Genomic DNA, 14,882 nt, shown 5'->3' on the forward strand with positions numbered 1-14,882 from the left:
GTAGCTGCGTGAAGATGTATCTGTTGTGTAATAGATGTGATCTCAATGCTATAGAGCATAGACATTTCCACATTACGTGAACTTAAAAGATCATGGGTGAAGTGAGTCCAGAAGGAGTGAGTTTTAAGATGCTTTTTAACTGTGGACAGCGATTCAACAGTTTTTAATGAAGGGGGTCATTCCATCACATCGGAGCCAGAACCGAGAACCTTTGTATGTTTGTTTTTGGACCTTTTGTACTTGGCACCACCAAGTGAACATATGTGGAAGAGAGCGTAGCAGTCTGGTTGGGGTGTAGCAATTGATCAAGTCTTGTAGATATCTGGGAGCAGTTCTATTGATGCATTTGTTAACAATAACCAGGGTCTTAAATTTGATCCGGACAGCTGTAGGAAACCAGTGCAGAGATCAGAGATACAAGTAGAGGAGATACATGGGAACGCTTCGGCAAGTCAAACTCATCTCGTGCAGCAGCAGCAGCAGCAGCATTCTGTATTGGCTGTAGAGGTTTGATGGCAGTAGCTAGGAGGCCAACCAGGAGAGAGTCCCAGTATCGAGATGGGATGTCGCCATGACTTAGTCAAGTACTTGGGCAGACTCTGTTGTGAGAAAAGGGCAGATCCTGTGGATGTTATGCTCAGGGAGCATGTCTCCTGTCCATAAGGTCTGTGGTTCAATCCTGGGAAAGTTAAGTATAGAACACATGCTTCCCTCACTGCCCGTGGCTCCAGCACTGAGGTGTGTGTGTGTAAAAACAAGTGTTTTGCTGGACTTCTGTTATTTATTTATTTTATCACATTTAGTGTAGATTAGTTTGTTGTGTGGGTGCATGTTGTTTTTTAATTCTGCATATGTACTTTATCATTCACCTACTCCACTAAAACAACAATAGGGGAGACGTATTGCGAAAAGGGAATCACCCAAGAACAGTAGGTAAGGTGTATGGTAACACCCTTGGAACAGGCCGGGGGCCACCTCTCTTAAGCAGTGAATGTTACCAGGTAAGTTCCTTTTAATTATTTCTTATGTATGGTTTTAAGCCTTGGGGTATGTTTTTAGTGTTTTAAAGTTCTGTCATGTGGTTTTTATGTTAGCTGGTCTTACTGATTTTTGTTTTATTATTGGCATGGCAGTTTTTAGGATTAATTTATTTATTGAATAAAGATCGGAAATGATGAATGGAGAGATGTATTCCTGTTGAGTTGGACAGTGTGTGGAGCCAGACACCTTTGGTGGGCTGGTGATCCATTGTGATCTGTAAAAAAAAAAAAATTTTTGCTGGACTTCTGAATTACCAGGAGTCCAGCAAAACGCTTTACTCAGTCAACACACTCACACATCACAGAGTGACATAAACACAGTTTATTAACACAATAAGACATTAAAGAAAAGTCCTCATTCTGGCAAAAGTACAAACAGTGACAATGACTGCTGGAAAATGGAACTCAATAAACTTTCTTTCCCAGTTGTAAATAAAAAGAGTGCAAGTCCATGTGAAGACAAAGAGGTGAGACGTGGACCCCCTGGAGACACCTTCTTGGACAGGAAACACAGGAGGAGGTCAAGACTTAAGTTCTTTCTCTTCCAGCTCCAGGAGACATGAGCTCTGGGTTCTGCTGCCGCTCCTCACTGTAAATCCGTGTCCTCATCATTGACAAATGGCACTTTTCTACAATAAATCATAATCCCGACTAACTGCTCATCGGATTCAGCAATAAAGTCAATGATCAACTTCCCTTTGTTGTCTCTTTGTCTCACACTGTCGTAACTGTCCCGTCCACGCCCACAACTCAACCGACAGCACCTGACTCCGGTCCAGCACCTGACTAACTCCCTACTCCTACCCTTTAAAGACACTCCGCAGCTCCCAGACCCTTGCGGAATCTCGTCAGGGAGGGATAACTGTCCTTCCTCATGACGCTTCATTCACAAGCCTCGTTAGCGCTCAGTTCACGTCCTCCGGTTTTTGACTCTTCGCTTCGTTTCCCGACCACGTCCACGGATCCCCGTTCCTGTCCTGTTCGCCGCTCGACCGACCCTTCGTCCGTCCCCGACACTGAGAACTTGCCTCATCCCTCGTCTCCGGACGAACAACGCTGCTGAGTCCAGCCATCCCGGCTCCCCATGTAACATGTTTCGCGTGACAGTAACACAGTTTTTCCCCAAAGTCCCGCAAAATTATCTTTCAATACATCAATATTTATTATAGGAATTGCAGAGTCACACTCAAAGCTCGTTACTTTTCAGCCTTCTGTCATATTTCACTTATATTTGGCAATATTTCAAGATATGACTTCACAGCTCGCTCTTCTGCTTATCAGTATTTTAAACTGGTTTGCTCAGAAACAATTTAAAAGAGAAAGTAAAACTTATGGAAACGCGGAACACCGAGTGACATGAAGAGGTATGTTTCTCTGTGTAAATCTAAATGCACACCTGTATAACTTCAATAATTACACTCATAAATATTGATATTCGCTTAATATTGTCATCAATAACTGTATACCGCTTAACAGATTTTTTACTTCGAAACACACACACACAGTTTCTGAACCGCTTGTCCCATACGGGGTCGCGGGGAACCGGAGCCTACCCGGCCACCCAGGGCGTGAGGGGGAAGGGGACACACCCAGGACGGGACGCCAGTCCGTCGCAAGGCACCCCAAGCGGGACTCGAACCCCAAACCCCCCCGGAGAGCAAGACTGTGGTCCAACCCACTGCACCACCGTACCCCATCTTGAGAGGAAACAGTGAGAATAAATTTAAGTTTTGCTCTTCTGTCAGGAGATAATACCCCTAATAAGAGTAACTCAAGACAGACACGAACCATTGTACCAAACACACATGTTGTGTCCACAACCTGCTAAATGGAAATTAACAACTATTTACAGTGTAGTTCCTCACCGCTCTCACTGGGGGCGCCACTGAGTAACGTGAGTTTCTTCAGTACAGGCACTTAAAATCTTGTTTAGTTTTCAGCCCCACTGTCATTTATATAATTATATGTATGTTGTTCCTGAACTCTGCTAACTAGTACTATACTGTATGTGTCAACATTATCATTATTATCCCAATAAATGACAAGACATTTAACACGTAACAGTTTTACGCAAGGGGGCGTGGTGGTGCAGTCCTGCTCTCCAGTGGGTCTGGGGTTTGAGTCCTGCGTGAGGTGCCTTGCGACGGGCTGGTGTCCCGTCCTGGGTGTGTCCCCTCCCCCTCCAGTCTTATTCCCTGTGTTGGTGGGTTAGGCTCTGGCTCCCCATGACTCTGTAGGGGACAAACAGTTCAGATGGTGTGTGTGTGTGTGTGTGTGTTTTACACAATACTGATGACATCCACTGCTTTTTTTTGTAAAACACATATACACTATGAGAGGGGGTGTGGTGGTGCAGTGGGTTGGGCCCGGTCCTGCTCCCCAGTGGGTCTGGGGTTTGAGTCCCGCTTGGGGTGCCGTGCAACAGACTGGCATCCTGTCCTGCCTGTGTCCCGTCCCCCTCCAGCCTTGCACCTTGTGTTGCCGGGTTAGGTTCCGGCTCCCCACGACCCCGTATGGGACAAGTGGTTTCAGACTCTGTGTGTATGTGTGATATACACTAAGGGGTCTCTTGAGTCTTTTTCGTCTTTTCTGATCTCCAGCTTCATGTAGATTTAATTCAAATGTTTACCTTGATAGACTTGAATTCTGCTTTGACACCTGAAAATAAAATCTCTTTGTGTCACTGACTTGTATCTGGTGTTTCAGTGTCACTCTGATATATATGTGAGATACTGTATGGCCTGGAAAACAATATATAAAGGATAATGAATGAATCGGGTAAGAACATCTGGCGACATTCTAGAAACTAGACTGGTATAACACTGAGCTTCAGTATAAAGCACCTTCACAAAGTACAATAGTTACTACAGTAAATCAGTCATGTTAATATTAGTTATTTTTGTTCTCACACTGATGTCTTCAGACACCCAACCAGCTATGACAAATATTTCTTTATTAATGCACTTGTTCCATATTTCAAATCTGTATGACAATTCATTTTACATTGATGACCTGTGAAAATTCTCATAACTGGTGGTTTCTGTATACCTGTTTCTTCCAGTGATGAACATCAGTTGGTCTCAGTGTCTCTGTTTCATCCTCCTGCTTCTTCAACTCACCACTGTCTCCACACAGGGTACATATTCTCCCGAAAAAGAGTTTCAATCATACTGTGTATCATACTGAATAAATTCTCAGTGTGTGTTGTTCTTCGCAGAGAGTTTTGAGGTTCTTGGTCCAGCTGATCCTGTAGCTGCTGTAGCTGGTGAAGACGTTGTTCTGCCCTGTTACCTCAAACCCAACATCAGTGCTGTTGACCTGAGTATCGAATGGCTCAGAGTTCATACCGAAGACCCAGTTGTACATCTTTACCAGGATCATGAGGACAGAAATGAGAAGCAGATCCCATCTTACAGGGGAAGGACATCACTGTTCCCTGAGGAACTGAGGAAAGGAAACACTTCACTGAAAGTTAAAAATGTGCGAGGATCTGACAATGGAGAGTATAAATGTTTTATTCAGGCTGGGGACTGGTATGATGATTCTTCCATTAATGTTCATATTAAAGGTGAGAAATTAAAGTTTTGTATTTATTGATTTATTTAACTCTTTTACAGTATTTCAACCAATTTCAGTCAATTTTTTCTTCATTTTAATTGAATTTTTGTTTTTGCCACACTGTATCTGTAGCTGTAGGAACCCATCCAGTGATCTCCATCGAGGGATATAAAGAAGGAGGGATCAGTCTGGTGTGTGAATCTAAAGGTTGGTACCCTCAGCCTCAAGTGGTCTGGATGGACAGTGAAGGACACGGTCTCCCTGCTGGACACACAGAGACACACACAGACAGTATGGATCTCTTCACCGTGAGACGACGTGTTATTGTGCAGGAGAGAGAGACCAACAGGTTCACCTGTCGAATTCTACAGCAGCAGATAAATGAAATGAAAGAGACAATAACTGACATCCCTGGTGAGTTACAATATTTTTATTTACTTGTAATGACAGATGAATTCTACTTTCAAGTTCTAACATCAAAGTCTGTTACGATTAATGACAAATGTTTTGTGTTCCAGGTGAGATGTTCCACCGTGCTCATCCCTGGAAGGTGGCCTTTGCTGTGTTCTTCTCCCTGGGAGTTCCTGCTATCATCATATTGGCTGTTTTAATTCCTCGCTATATAAAACAGCAAAGAGAAAAAAGTATTTAACATATTTCTGTTAAAAGAGTTATTTAGAGAAATAACAGAACTCTGTGATGGTGTTTTTTAATCCATGTTTCATTCACACTAACACTGATGTTCATACATTTATAGGGCTCCTCACCAAACGACTGGGTAAGTAACACTTACTTGTATCTTTGTGTTTGTGTTTGTTAAACAAGTGTAAAACCAAAATCATGAGACTGAACTGCACCTGATAGGTTAATATGCAATTATTAGCATAAAGGCACAATGTCACAAAAACTGTATTTGAAAAAGTAAAATAGAAAAATTAAAACAGTTCAGAATTGGTAAAATATAATTTTTTTTTTTTTTTTACTGATATTAACCCTGTTTTTTGTAGGAATGAAATATTTCCCTTTGAACTGAATTTTTTGCAGTTGGAGGACAAAAGTAAAAAGAAACTATAGAACAAACACATACAGCGAGAAAACAGTGTGAATTCAGAATACAACAACTGAAAAACAACAGGGTGCACAAATATAAACAACTCTGTAAATAACAGGTGGAATCAACAGAATCCAGTTAGAAACAATTTTTATACGATGAAAAGCCACTTCCCTTCAGTGAGCCCCTCTCCTGGGCACGGTCATGGTGGTCCAGAGCTTATCCTTTGGACAGAAGTACACCCTTGACAGGGCACTACTCCACTGCAGGGTATCCACACACACTCACAGGAAGGACAATTCAATGTCACCAGTTCACCTGAGCTGCATGTGTTTGGACTGTGTGAGGAAACCAGAGCACCTGGAGGAAACCCACAGAAACATAGAGAGAACATAAATGGGGGAAAAATGATGTGTTCCTGGAATTTCTGGAAATGCACAAATATTTTTACAACTCCCCTCCAAGCACTTAGAGAAAGTCTCAAGAAAGAATAATCAAAACATTAGGCTGGTCAGATATTAAACATGGTCAAGAAGGAAATTAAGAAAGACTAAAACAGGGCAGGAATTCTTTCCTACTAAACTACTTTACAGTAAGTAAATTGTTATTCAGAACAATAAAACAAACAAATACATGTTTATAGAGCCCTTAAGAGATCAGGGGAGAAATGAGTCCAAAAGAGAGTCCAAAAGTGGTCCATGTTGAGAGCACTCTTAAATGTGGAGAAACGTGAACAAGCAAACATTAAAAAAGGAAAACATTTATCAAATTTGTAATAAAATGATTTGAAAAACAATAAAAAATTAAGAAGAGTTTATCATACTGTGTGTTGTTAAGTCTATTTTATTGGCTCATGACTTCTACATCATAGGGGAAAAGTTTTCTTCCAGCACCAGAAAAAAGTACAGCACAAGTAGTCCGTCTGTATAGTGAACATGTGCAACTTTTCTAAATCCGCCATATCAAAAATCTATGAACCGGGAGTCTGTATATCTGTATTTCTCATAACATAATTCATCTTACAGTGTTGTTTAAATATTTCAATATGAAGAAAGTCATATAAACTTAATAATTTCAATGGATTTCTTTGGTTTTTCTTTTTTTAATCTGTTTTTTTTCCCCCCATGTCCAGCTGTAAAAAACATGTTCGTGAGAGCTGGTAAGTAGAGTGGAGCTGAATTGATCCCACAGAAGTGAGTTTGGTTCTTCTGTATGAGACTCTGTCCTGTAAGAATGGACACGAAAGACATTGAGACAAGTCCAGACTGACTGCAGTATCTGCTGTGCCACTAATTCCATGTGTCTCATTTTTATTTCTCTCTCTACAGAACTTGTAAAGGCACAAAGATACGCAGGTGAGTTTCTTCTGCTTCTTCTCCCCATTGCAGCTCTTCTCTTATTTTAAGGGCACAAAGTCATAAATGTGTCTCCACAACCTTTGCATCTTGGACCAGTTTATTTATACAGCATTTGAAGGAGAAACAGGTGTGTTGAGAGCAGGTCGGTGTGACCAGAGCAGATTATATAATTATCATAATAATAATTTTTTACTTCAGTTTTGACTTAATTTAACTAATTTTATTGTATTCAGTAATATTAAGTCAAAACAACTTTTGAAACATAAATTCTCTAACACTCTTTTCTCAAAGGTATACATATTAATTGTTACAATTTCTTACAAAACATCCAAAACATCTGTTACCAAATAATATTAATTAATTCACTCATTCTCGCTAATGGCTTGTTCTGATCGCCGATCGCGCACACACACACACACACACACACACACACACACACACACACACATTTTCAGAACCGCTTGTCCCATACGGGGTCACGGGGAACCGGAGCCTACCCAGCAACACAGGGCGTAAGGCCGGAGGGGGAGGGGACACACCCAGGACAGGACGCCAGTCCGCCGCAAGGCACCCCAAGCGGGACTCGAACCCCAGACCCACCGGACAGCAGGACCGTGGTCCAACCCACTGCGCCACCGCACCCCCTTAATAATATATAATAACGTTTAAAAAGTGTTATTTTTTATCACATTGTGAAATATAATAATTGACCACATCTCCGTCCTCCACAGTTGATGTGACTCTGGACCCTGATACAGCAAACCCCTGGCTCATCTTGTCTGAGGACAGGAAACAAGTGAGATGTGGAGTCATATGGCAGGATCTCCCTGACAACCCAGAGAGGTTTACATACTGGGAAAGTGTCCTGGGAAAAGAGGGTTTTTCTTCAGGGAAACATTACTGGGAGGTAGAGGTTGGGGACAAGACTGACTGGGATTTAGGAGTGGCCAGAGAGTCCATCAACAGGAAGGGAGAAATTACACCGAATCTTAAAAATGGTTTCTGGTCTCTCAGTCTGTCCTGTGGGAATGAGTATAAGGCTCTCACTGACCCCCCTGTGTCCCTCCCCCTGAGTGTGAAGCCCCAGAAGGTGGGGGTGTTTGTGGACTATGAGGAGGGTCAGGTCTCCTTTTACAGAATGGAGGACAAGTCTCATCTCTACACTTTCACTGGATATGAATTCACTGAGAAACTCTATCCATACTTCTGGTCAGGCTTCCAGAGCTCAGCCCCACTCATCATATCTCCTGTCAGTGACACAGACTGAAGAAACAGACTTTTGTTTTTAATGTTTACATCATGATGTCATATTCTGATTTACTTTCCCTTCTCACGCTCATTCAGGGTTTGTAATTAATCCATCTAAACACATCTTTTGTACATTGTGATGCTTTTAAATAAATATTGTTTAACAGCAATTCTGCGTTTTAAAATTCCAACATGTGGAAGTAAACAGAATCATCATGTCATGCAAAATTGAATAATTTCCAAACTGATATCAGCATTAAAAGTAAGGAGTCTCTTCAACACGTTTACATTTATTTATTAATTTATCAGACACTGACTTTTCTCAAAGCGACGTACATCTCTTATAGAAAATGCAATTTATTCATTACAACAGAGACACACTTACTAAGATGCAGATGTGATTCTAACTAAAGTACAGTTTTGTCCAGCCTCTGACTTTCTCTGGAAGCTTGAGTTGATAGCTGTCTGTCGATTTGCGTTTAGACGCGCACTGAGGACAGAATATATACGTTTTTGTTATACTTGTATTACAGGTATTGTGCTACACTCACTGTAGGAAGGTGATCAGGAATCGTCGATTCGGATACAATTTGAATTTGCAGCTACTCGTGTGATGAACATTGTTTCATGGTGGAAAGTAACTTGAATGCCTACTGTTGTCTTCCTTCTCATGAAAGTACAGTTTTTATTTGTAAAACTAAAACAATACAAAAAGCAACACTAATACTTACGTTAATACATATCTTTAAATAACAAATATCCATAAATACACCTAAATAATATCTACACTATTAACATAACGTAAATATTACATTCACGCTAGTATTATTTACTAAAAACGTAAACGCAACTTACAAGCGATGCTTTCCAAGGTAGAAACAAAGAGGGAAGTCACTGAAATTGCAGGCTGACCGCATGACACACGTCGACTGAAGACACTTCCTGCTTCTTAAACTATAGCTATGCTTGTGTCACGTGGCCCATCCATCCAATGAAGTAACAGCAAGAAAAAACGTGAAGAATAACGTTATTCTCCAAAATGACCACTAGGTGGCAGAAACCCAAAACACACACACACACACACACACACACACACACACACACACACACACATTTTCAGAACCGCTTGTCCCATACGGGGTCACGGGGAACCGGAGCCAACCCGGTAACACAGGGCGTAAGGCCGGAGGGGGAAGGGGACACACCCAGGACGGGACGCCAGTCTGTCGCAAGGCACCCCAAGTGGGACTCAAACCCCAGACCCACTAGAGAGCAGGACCTGGTCCAACCCCCTGTACAATATATACTACAATATATACTGAGTAAAACTAATGGAAATTACCATAATTCAAAGAAAAATGTTCCACTTACTTTTATTATGTTTGCTGCGGGAGACAGTAAAAAGGGCAACAAAATGCAGTCGCTGTGCCGGGAGACAGTTCCACTCCAGGCCACACGGTGGCGCCAAACAGAACAGACTGTTAGTGGAACTGAGGTTTTGTGGTTTCCTGTAAAATCCGCCGAGGAAGAAACAGGAAGCTGAGACCGCGCTCGCGCAGAGAAAGTGTGTTTCATAATATTATAAAACCCTTTTTGCACCATTTCCCCACTTCGTGTGTAGCCTTCTGGTAACATTTAGTTAGTTGGAGACCCGAAGAGCATCATTTCTGTGTCCTGTAACAGGAGTGGGCGTGACTCCGTGAGTTCGTTTAATCGCGTCTGGTTGGTTGTTTGTTTTGGTCATTCATTGTGCATTATTTTGTGTTAGAGGCGCGTCGTTGCTGTTCGTGGTGTTTCTGGTAGTTGTAGTTGTTTGCTACCTCTTTTCCCGTCGCGCATTCGTGTCGTGTAGCTGTGCAAGTTGATAGGTATCAAATCTATCATAATCGGTTGTGTGTTTGTGTAGCGTTGCGTGGCACTGTAATTTTGTTTAAGTAGTATTTAGTGGTTTGTTAAGACGACTATTGTCCGGATCATTTCTGTGTCCCGTAGCGGGACTGGGCGTGACTCCGTCCGTGAGTTCGATTAATCGCGTCTGGTTGGTTGTTCGTTTTGGTCGCCATTGTTGGTGTAATTTCGGTTTCGATTAGGAACTCAGCTGATGGGCAGTAGCGCAGTTTAAATAGCAGCTGGTGACACGTAGCGGCAGTGGTTGTGGTAGCCTCTTGGTGTGAAGACTTGGGGTGCAAAGACAAGGGAGTCTACCAAGGCAAGGAAGGCCACCGTTACAGTTGTCCTCAAAGGGGGAACATGCATTCAGCATGTTGTCTATCAAAGTCTTCTATGCTAAGCGAGCTATGTGATTTCGCCGTTGCTGGAGACTGGGCGCTCTCGCTGCTGCAATCTGGTTTATCCTCACCTGTCAAACCTTCCATCTTGCTTCACTTTCTCTATGGGACTCTGGAACTGCCAGTCTGCTGTGAGAAAAGCTGACTTCATACCAGCCTGTGCCTCCCATCTCTCACCTCTAACTGGAACCTGTGTCATCCCAGACAACTCAGCTACACCTGCTGCAGCCCTTGCCATTAACTACTACTCCTCTCACGCCTCTCATTCCTCTGGCAGAGGTGGAGGCAGAGGCCTGCTTATCTCTCCCCGGTGGGAATACTCTATTCTTCCTCTTCACTTGCATGATCTGTTCTCCTTTGAATGGCATGCTGTCTCTATCACTGCTCCAATCACTCTTGTTGTGGTTGTCCTTTATTGCTCTCCTGGCCTTCTTGGCTGCTTCTTGGATGACCTTGACATCTTGTTGAGCCCTCTGCCTGGGGACAACTCTCCACTGATTCTCCTGGGTGACTTCAACCTGCATGTCGATGACATTCATGCAAGCGGCCTTCTGCTGCTCCTACAGTCCTTTGATCTCTCCCTGTCCCAATCCCCTGCTACTCACAAAGCGGGCAACTGTCTTGACTTTCTATTTTCCTGCAACTGTGGCTGTCCTGCCCTCTCTGTCACTCCGCTGCATGTTTCTGACCACTTCTTCATTTTCTTTCAACCCTCCCTCACCACTAACTCTTCGCCTCTTCCTGCACCCGTTGTCACCTTTTGCCGCAACTTAAAATCTCTCACCTTCTTGCTTTGCTTCTGCCACTCTGTCCACTCTCCCTTCTGCTCCACAATTCTCAGGTCTATCTACAGATGATGCCACTAACACTTTCCTCTCTGCTCTGTCTTCCACCCTTGACTCTCTGTCCTCTGCCTTCTAGACCAGCATGCCCCATTACTACCCCATGGCTGTCTGATACGTTACGTGCTAACAGGACCAAACTGCAGGCTGCAGAGCGAAGATGGTGTAAATCCAAAACTCCATGGGACCTGGATGCTTACCAGTCACTCTGAGCTGCTTTTCAGTCTGCTGTCTCTTCAACTGAAACCTCCTCCTTCCACAACAAAATACAGCCTGCATCCAAAAACCACACAGACTCTCATCCCTTCTGTGTCTCCCGCCACCTCCTCCTCCTCCTTCTCTCACTGCTGAAGACTTTGCTTTGTTTTTCAGAGACAAAGTCAAAGCGATCACTGATAAATTCTCACCATTAACCTGCCCGGGTCTGAAGGAGTCTGAAAACCCACCTTTTCCAGATCCACTTCGCCCAAGATCTCTCCAGCTCATCTATGGCGTAACTGTCCTCGCATCATAACTCCAGAAGCATCCCCAGATACAACCTTTATTCAGCCATTATTCTGGTGTTGTACTGCTCATTTGTGTATCTTATATTTATTAAAAAAAAAAAAAAACAATATTGGTGGGAGGGTATCGGGATTTGTCTATCCTCTGTTTTATGCACCTACTCGAACGATGAACCTCGGTGCAGCAAGTGGTAGGGAACGAACTAGGTTTGCTTGAGACTTTCATGTCTGCAGCTATGTCTCCTTCTCTTAATGTAATGCATAAATTGTACTTTTGCTGAGATGTACATTGCTTTGGATAAAAGCGTCTGCTAAATGAATAAATGTAAGTCATTGGAAAATCAATTGTTTCCTGGTGAACACGATAGGAAGTTGGAACAAAGTGAAGATAGACTTTCTGTATATAATAATATATTGTAATATTTGGGTGTTTTTGTTCGGTTTTAATTCTCATCTGGTGATAAACACACACCTAGCCTATTCCAATTTATCTGCCACGCGGTTTCCTGTGCTGTAGTAGTTCTGACTTATGGGTTTGCGATTGTGGTGAAATAAATACTGCACTGAGACCAGTAGGAAAATGTGTAACACATTTTTTAAAACAGTAACTTTGAATATTTGCTAATTTTTAGGCTTTAACGACACTTTGAGTAACTTAATGTGGTTCCCTTACCTGCGGTGGCAACAAGTAAAGTAAACATATGGGGAATTTCACAGTGAACTTCACCTTATAGTGCTGTAAAATTCCTGTGACTCTTACACTAGTGACGGTACATGTTGCAGGTGGTGAATATAGCAGCTCTGTGGGATCTGATTTCTATAGGACTTTTGAAAGATTTTTTTTTAATTATTCAGGGCTATAAATTCTACTCTTTTTATATCACTTACTGTATCAAAGCATGTTCCTAAATACTCTTTGTCACTAGTTGGCTCACTTGTTTGCTTCCTTGGTCATCAAAAACTTGTGAATTACAGTCACGTGTTAATGAAGGAACTGAACATTTAGTGTAATAAAGATGCCCGAATGTGGTCATTTACTCACAGTGTCGTTTTGACACAGAAATGTATGATTGTATGCTCTTATATGCCTCATTGTGTTTAATTTTCCACGTGCAGGTAATTGAAAACATGGTGTTTCTACTAAATGTGTTGCTGATGATAACTAGATGCAAAGAAGTTGTAGTCTAGTTGATATGAAAACGCTTGTTGTTTAGTGAGTGAGGAACATTCTGTTTTGAAAAGTTTTGTAGCAGTGAGCAAAGAACCTGTAGAAAGCAAGTAAACAACCTAGTAGCCGATGAAATGTATACCATGAACAAGTGACACATTGAACATGCATGAAATTTGTTAGTTTTTCTAGATGAGCTCACAGACTCTGTAACATCATATGTCAGTTTCTGCGAGGATATGTGCATCCTTACCAGGACTCGTTTAACATTCAACAGTGACAAACCGTGGTTCACTGCAAAACTCAGACAGCTTCGTCAGGCCAAAGAAGACGCCTACAAGAACGGGGACGGAGTCTTGTATAAACAGGCCAAAAACACACTGGCAAAGGAGATCAGAGTGGCTAAGAGAAACTACTCTGAAAAGCTGAAGAAACAGTTTTCAGCCAACGATCCTGCATCAGTGTGGAAAGGCCTGAACGACATCACAAATTACAAGACACCACCCCCCAGCTCCGTGTCAACTCAACAACTAGCCGATGATTTGAATGAGTTTTATTGCAGGTTTGATAAACCCTCTCTCTCACCCATTCAGACCCTCTCTCCGTGAATCAATTAACACCTCCAGTAACCCCCACCTTCCCCTCTCCTGCATCTTTGATCTGTGAAGAGGAGGTGCGTCGGGTCTTCGTCAAACAGAAGATAAGGAAAGCACCAGGTCCAGATGGTGTCTTACCGGCTTGCCTAAAAACCTGTGCTGACCAGCTGGCCCCTATCTTCACAAAGATCTTCAACAGATCACTGGAGATGTGCGAAGTTCCTTCCTGCTTCTAATGCTCCACCATCATCCCCATCCCAAAGAAACCCTAAATCACAGGACTTAATGACTACAGACCTGTCGCCTTAACGACTGTGGTCATGAAGTCACTTGAAAAACTGGTGTTGGCCTCCCTGAAAGACATCACTGGACCCTTGCTGGACCCCCTGCAGTTTGCTTACCGAGCAAACAGGTCTGTGGATGATGCAGTCAACCTGGGACTGCACTACATCCTGCAACATCTGGAGAAACCAGGGACTTATGCGAAAATCCTGTTCGTGGACTTCAGCTCAGCCTTCAACACCATCATCCCACACCTCCTCCTGTCCAAATTAACCCAACTCTCTGTGCCCACCCCCATCCCCAGTTGGTGGATCACCAACTTTCTGACAGACAGGCAGCAGATAGTGACGCTGGGAAAATGTTCATCCAATACTCGCACGATCAGTACTGGCGCCCCCCAGGGATGTGTGCTCTCCCCACTGCTCTTCTCCCTGTACACCAACGACTGCACCGCTAAAGACCCCTCTGTCAAACTCCTGAAGTTTGCAGATGACACCACACTCATTGGCCTCATCCGGGATGGTGACGAGTCTGCTTACAAACAGGAGATCCAAGAGCTGGCTGTCTGGTGCAGTCATAACAACCTGGAGCTGAACACGCTCAGAACAGTGGAGATGATCGTAGAAACACCCCAGCATTATCCCCACTCACCATCATGAACAGCACTGTGGCAACAGTGGAGTCATTCAGGTTCCTGGGCACCACCATCTCACAGGACCTGAAGTGGGAGCCCCACATAGACTCTATTGTGAAGAAGGCCCAGCAGAGGTTGTACTTCCTTTGCCAGTTGAGGAAGTTCAACCTGCCACAGGAGCAATTCTACTCTGCAGTCATCGAGTCTGTCCTCTGCACCTCTGTAACTGTCTGGTTCGGCTCAGCTACGAAGTCAGACATCAGAAGACTACAGCGGATAGTTCGGACTGCTGGAACAATCATCGGCACATCCTT

The 14,882-nt window shown here is 43.1% G+C and overlaps 2 protein-coding genes across 3 annotated transcripts; both read left to right on the top strand.

The window, feature by feature from the left end:
* Positions 1-2,362: 2,362 nt before the first annotated feature.
* LOC108930609 (butyrophilin subfamily 3 member A2-like) lies at positions 2,363-5,987 on the top strand. 2 transcript variants are annotated; one of them, XM_029256017.1, is made up of 6 exons: positions 2,363-2,404; positions 3,747-3,818; positions 4,102-4,176; positions 4,258-4,608; positions 4,731-5,012; positions 5,117-5,987. In XM_029256017.1, the coding sequence occupies exons 2-6, from the start codon at positions 3,806-3,808 to the stop codon at positions 5,248-5,250; spliced, it is 855 nt and encodes a 284-aa protein (XP_029111850.1). In that variant the 5' UTR covers positions 2,363-2,404; positions 3,747-3,805; the 3' UTR covers positions 5,251-5,987. The 2 variants fall into 2 exon arrangements, with proteins under 2 accessions (XP_029111850.1, XP_029111851.1); XM_029256018.1 differs by lacking the exon at positions 3,747-3,818 and having other exon boundaries at positions 2,365-2,404.
* An 805-nt stretch (positions 5,988-6,792) lies between these two features.
* On the top strand, positions 6,793-8,340 carry LOC114911866 (E3 ubiquitin-protein ligase TRIM39-like). Its single transcript, XM_029256089.1, has 2 exons — positions 6,793-6,808; positions 7,739-8,340. The coding sequence occupies exons 1-2, from the start codon at positions 6,793-6,795 to the stop codon at positions 8,272-8,274; spliced, it is 552 nt and encodes a 183-aa protein (XP_029111922.1). The 3' UTR covers positions 8,275-8,340.
* The last annotated feature ends 6,542 nt before the right edge of the window (positions 8,341-14,882 follow it).

Source organism: Scleropages formosus, chromosome 11 (genome assembly GCF_900964775.1).
Source record: "Scleropages formosus chromosome 11, fSclFor1.1, whole genome shotgun sequence".
Classification (NCBI taxonomy): Eukaryota; Metazoa; Chordata; class Actinopteri; order Osteoglossiformes; family Osteoglossidae; genus Scleropages; species Scleropages formosus.

Excerpts from the sequence above, each read along its gene's own strand:
- LOC108930609 (XM_029256017.1), top strand. Across the intron at positions 4,609-4,730 it reads CATTAATGTTCATATTAAAG|CTGTAGGAACCCATCCAGTG; the intron begins GTGAGAAATTAA and ends CTGTATCTGTAG. Across the intron at positions 5,013-5,116 it reads GACAATAACTGACATCCCTG|GTGAGATGTTCCACCGTGCT; the intron begins GTGAGTTACAAT and ends TTTGTGTTCCAG.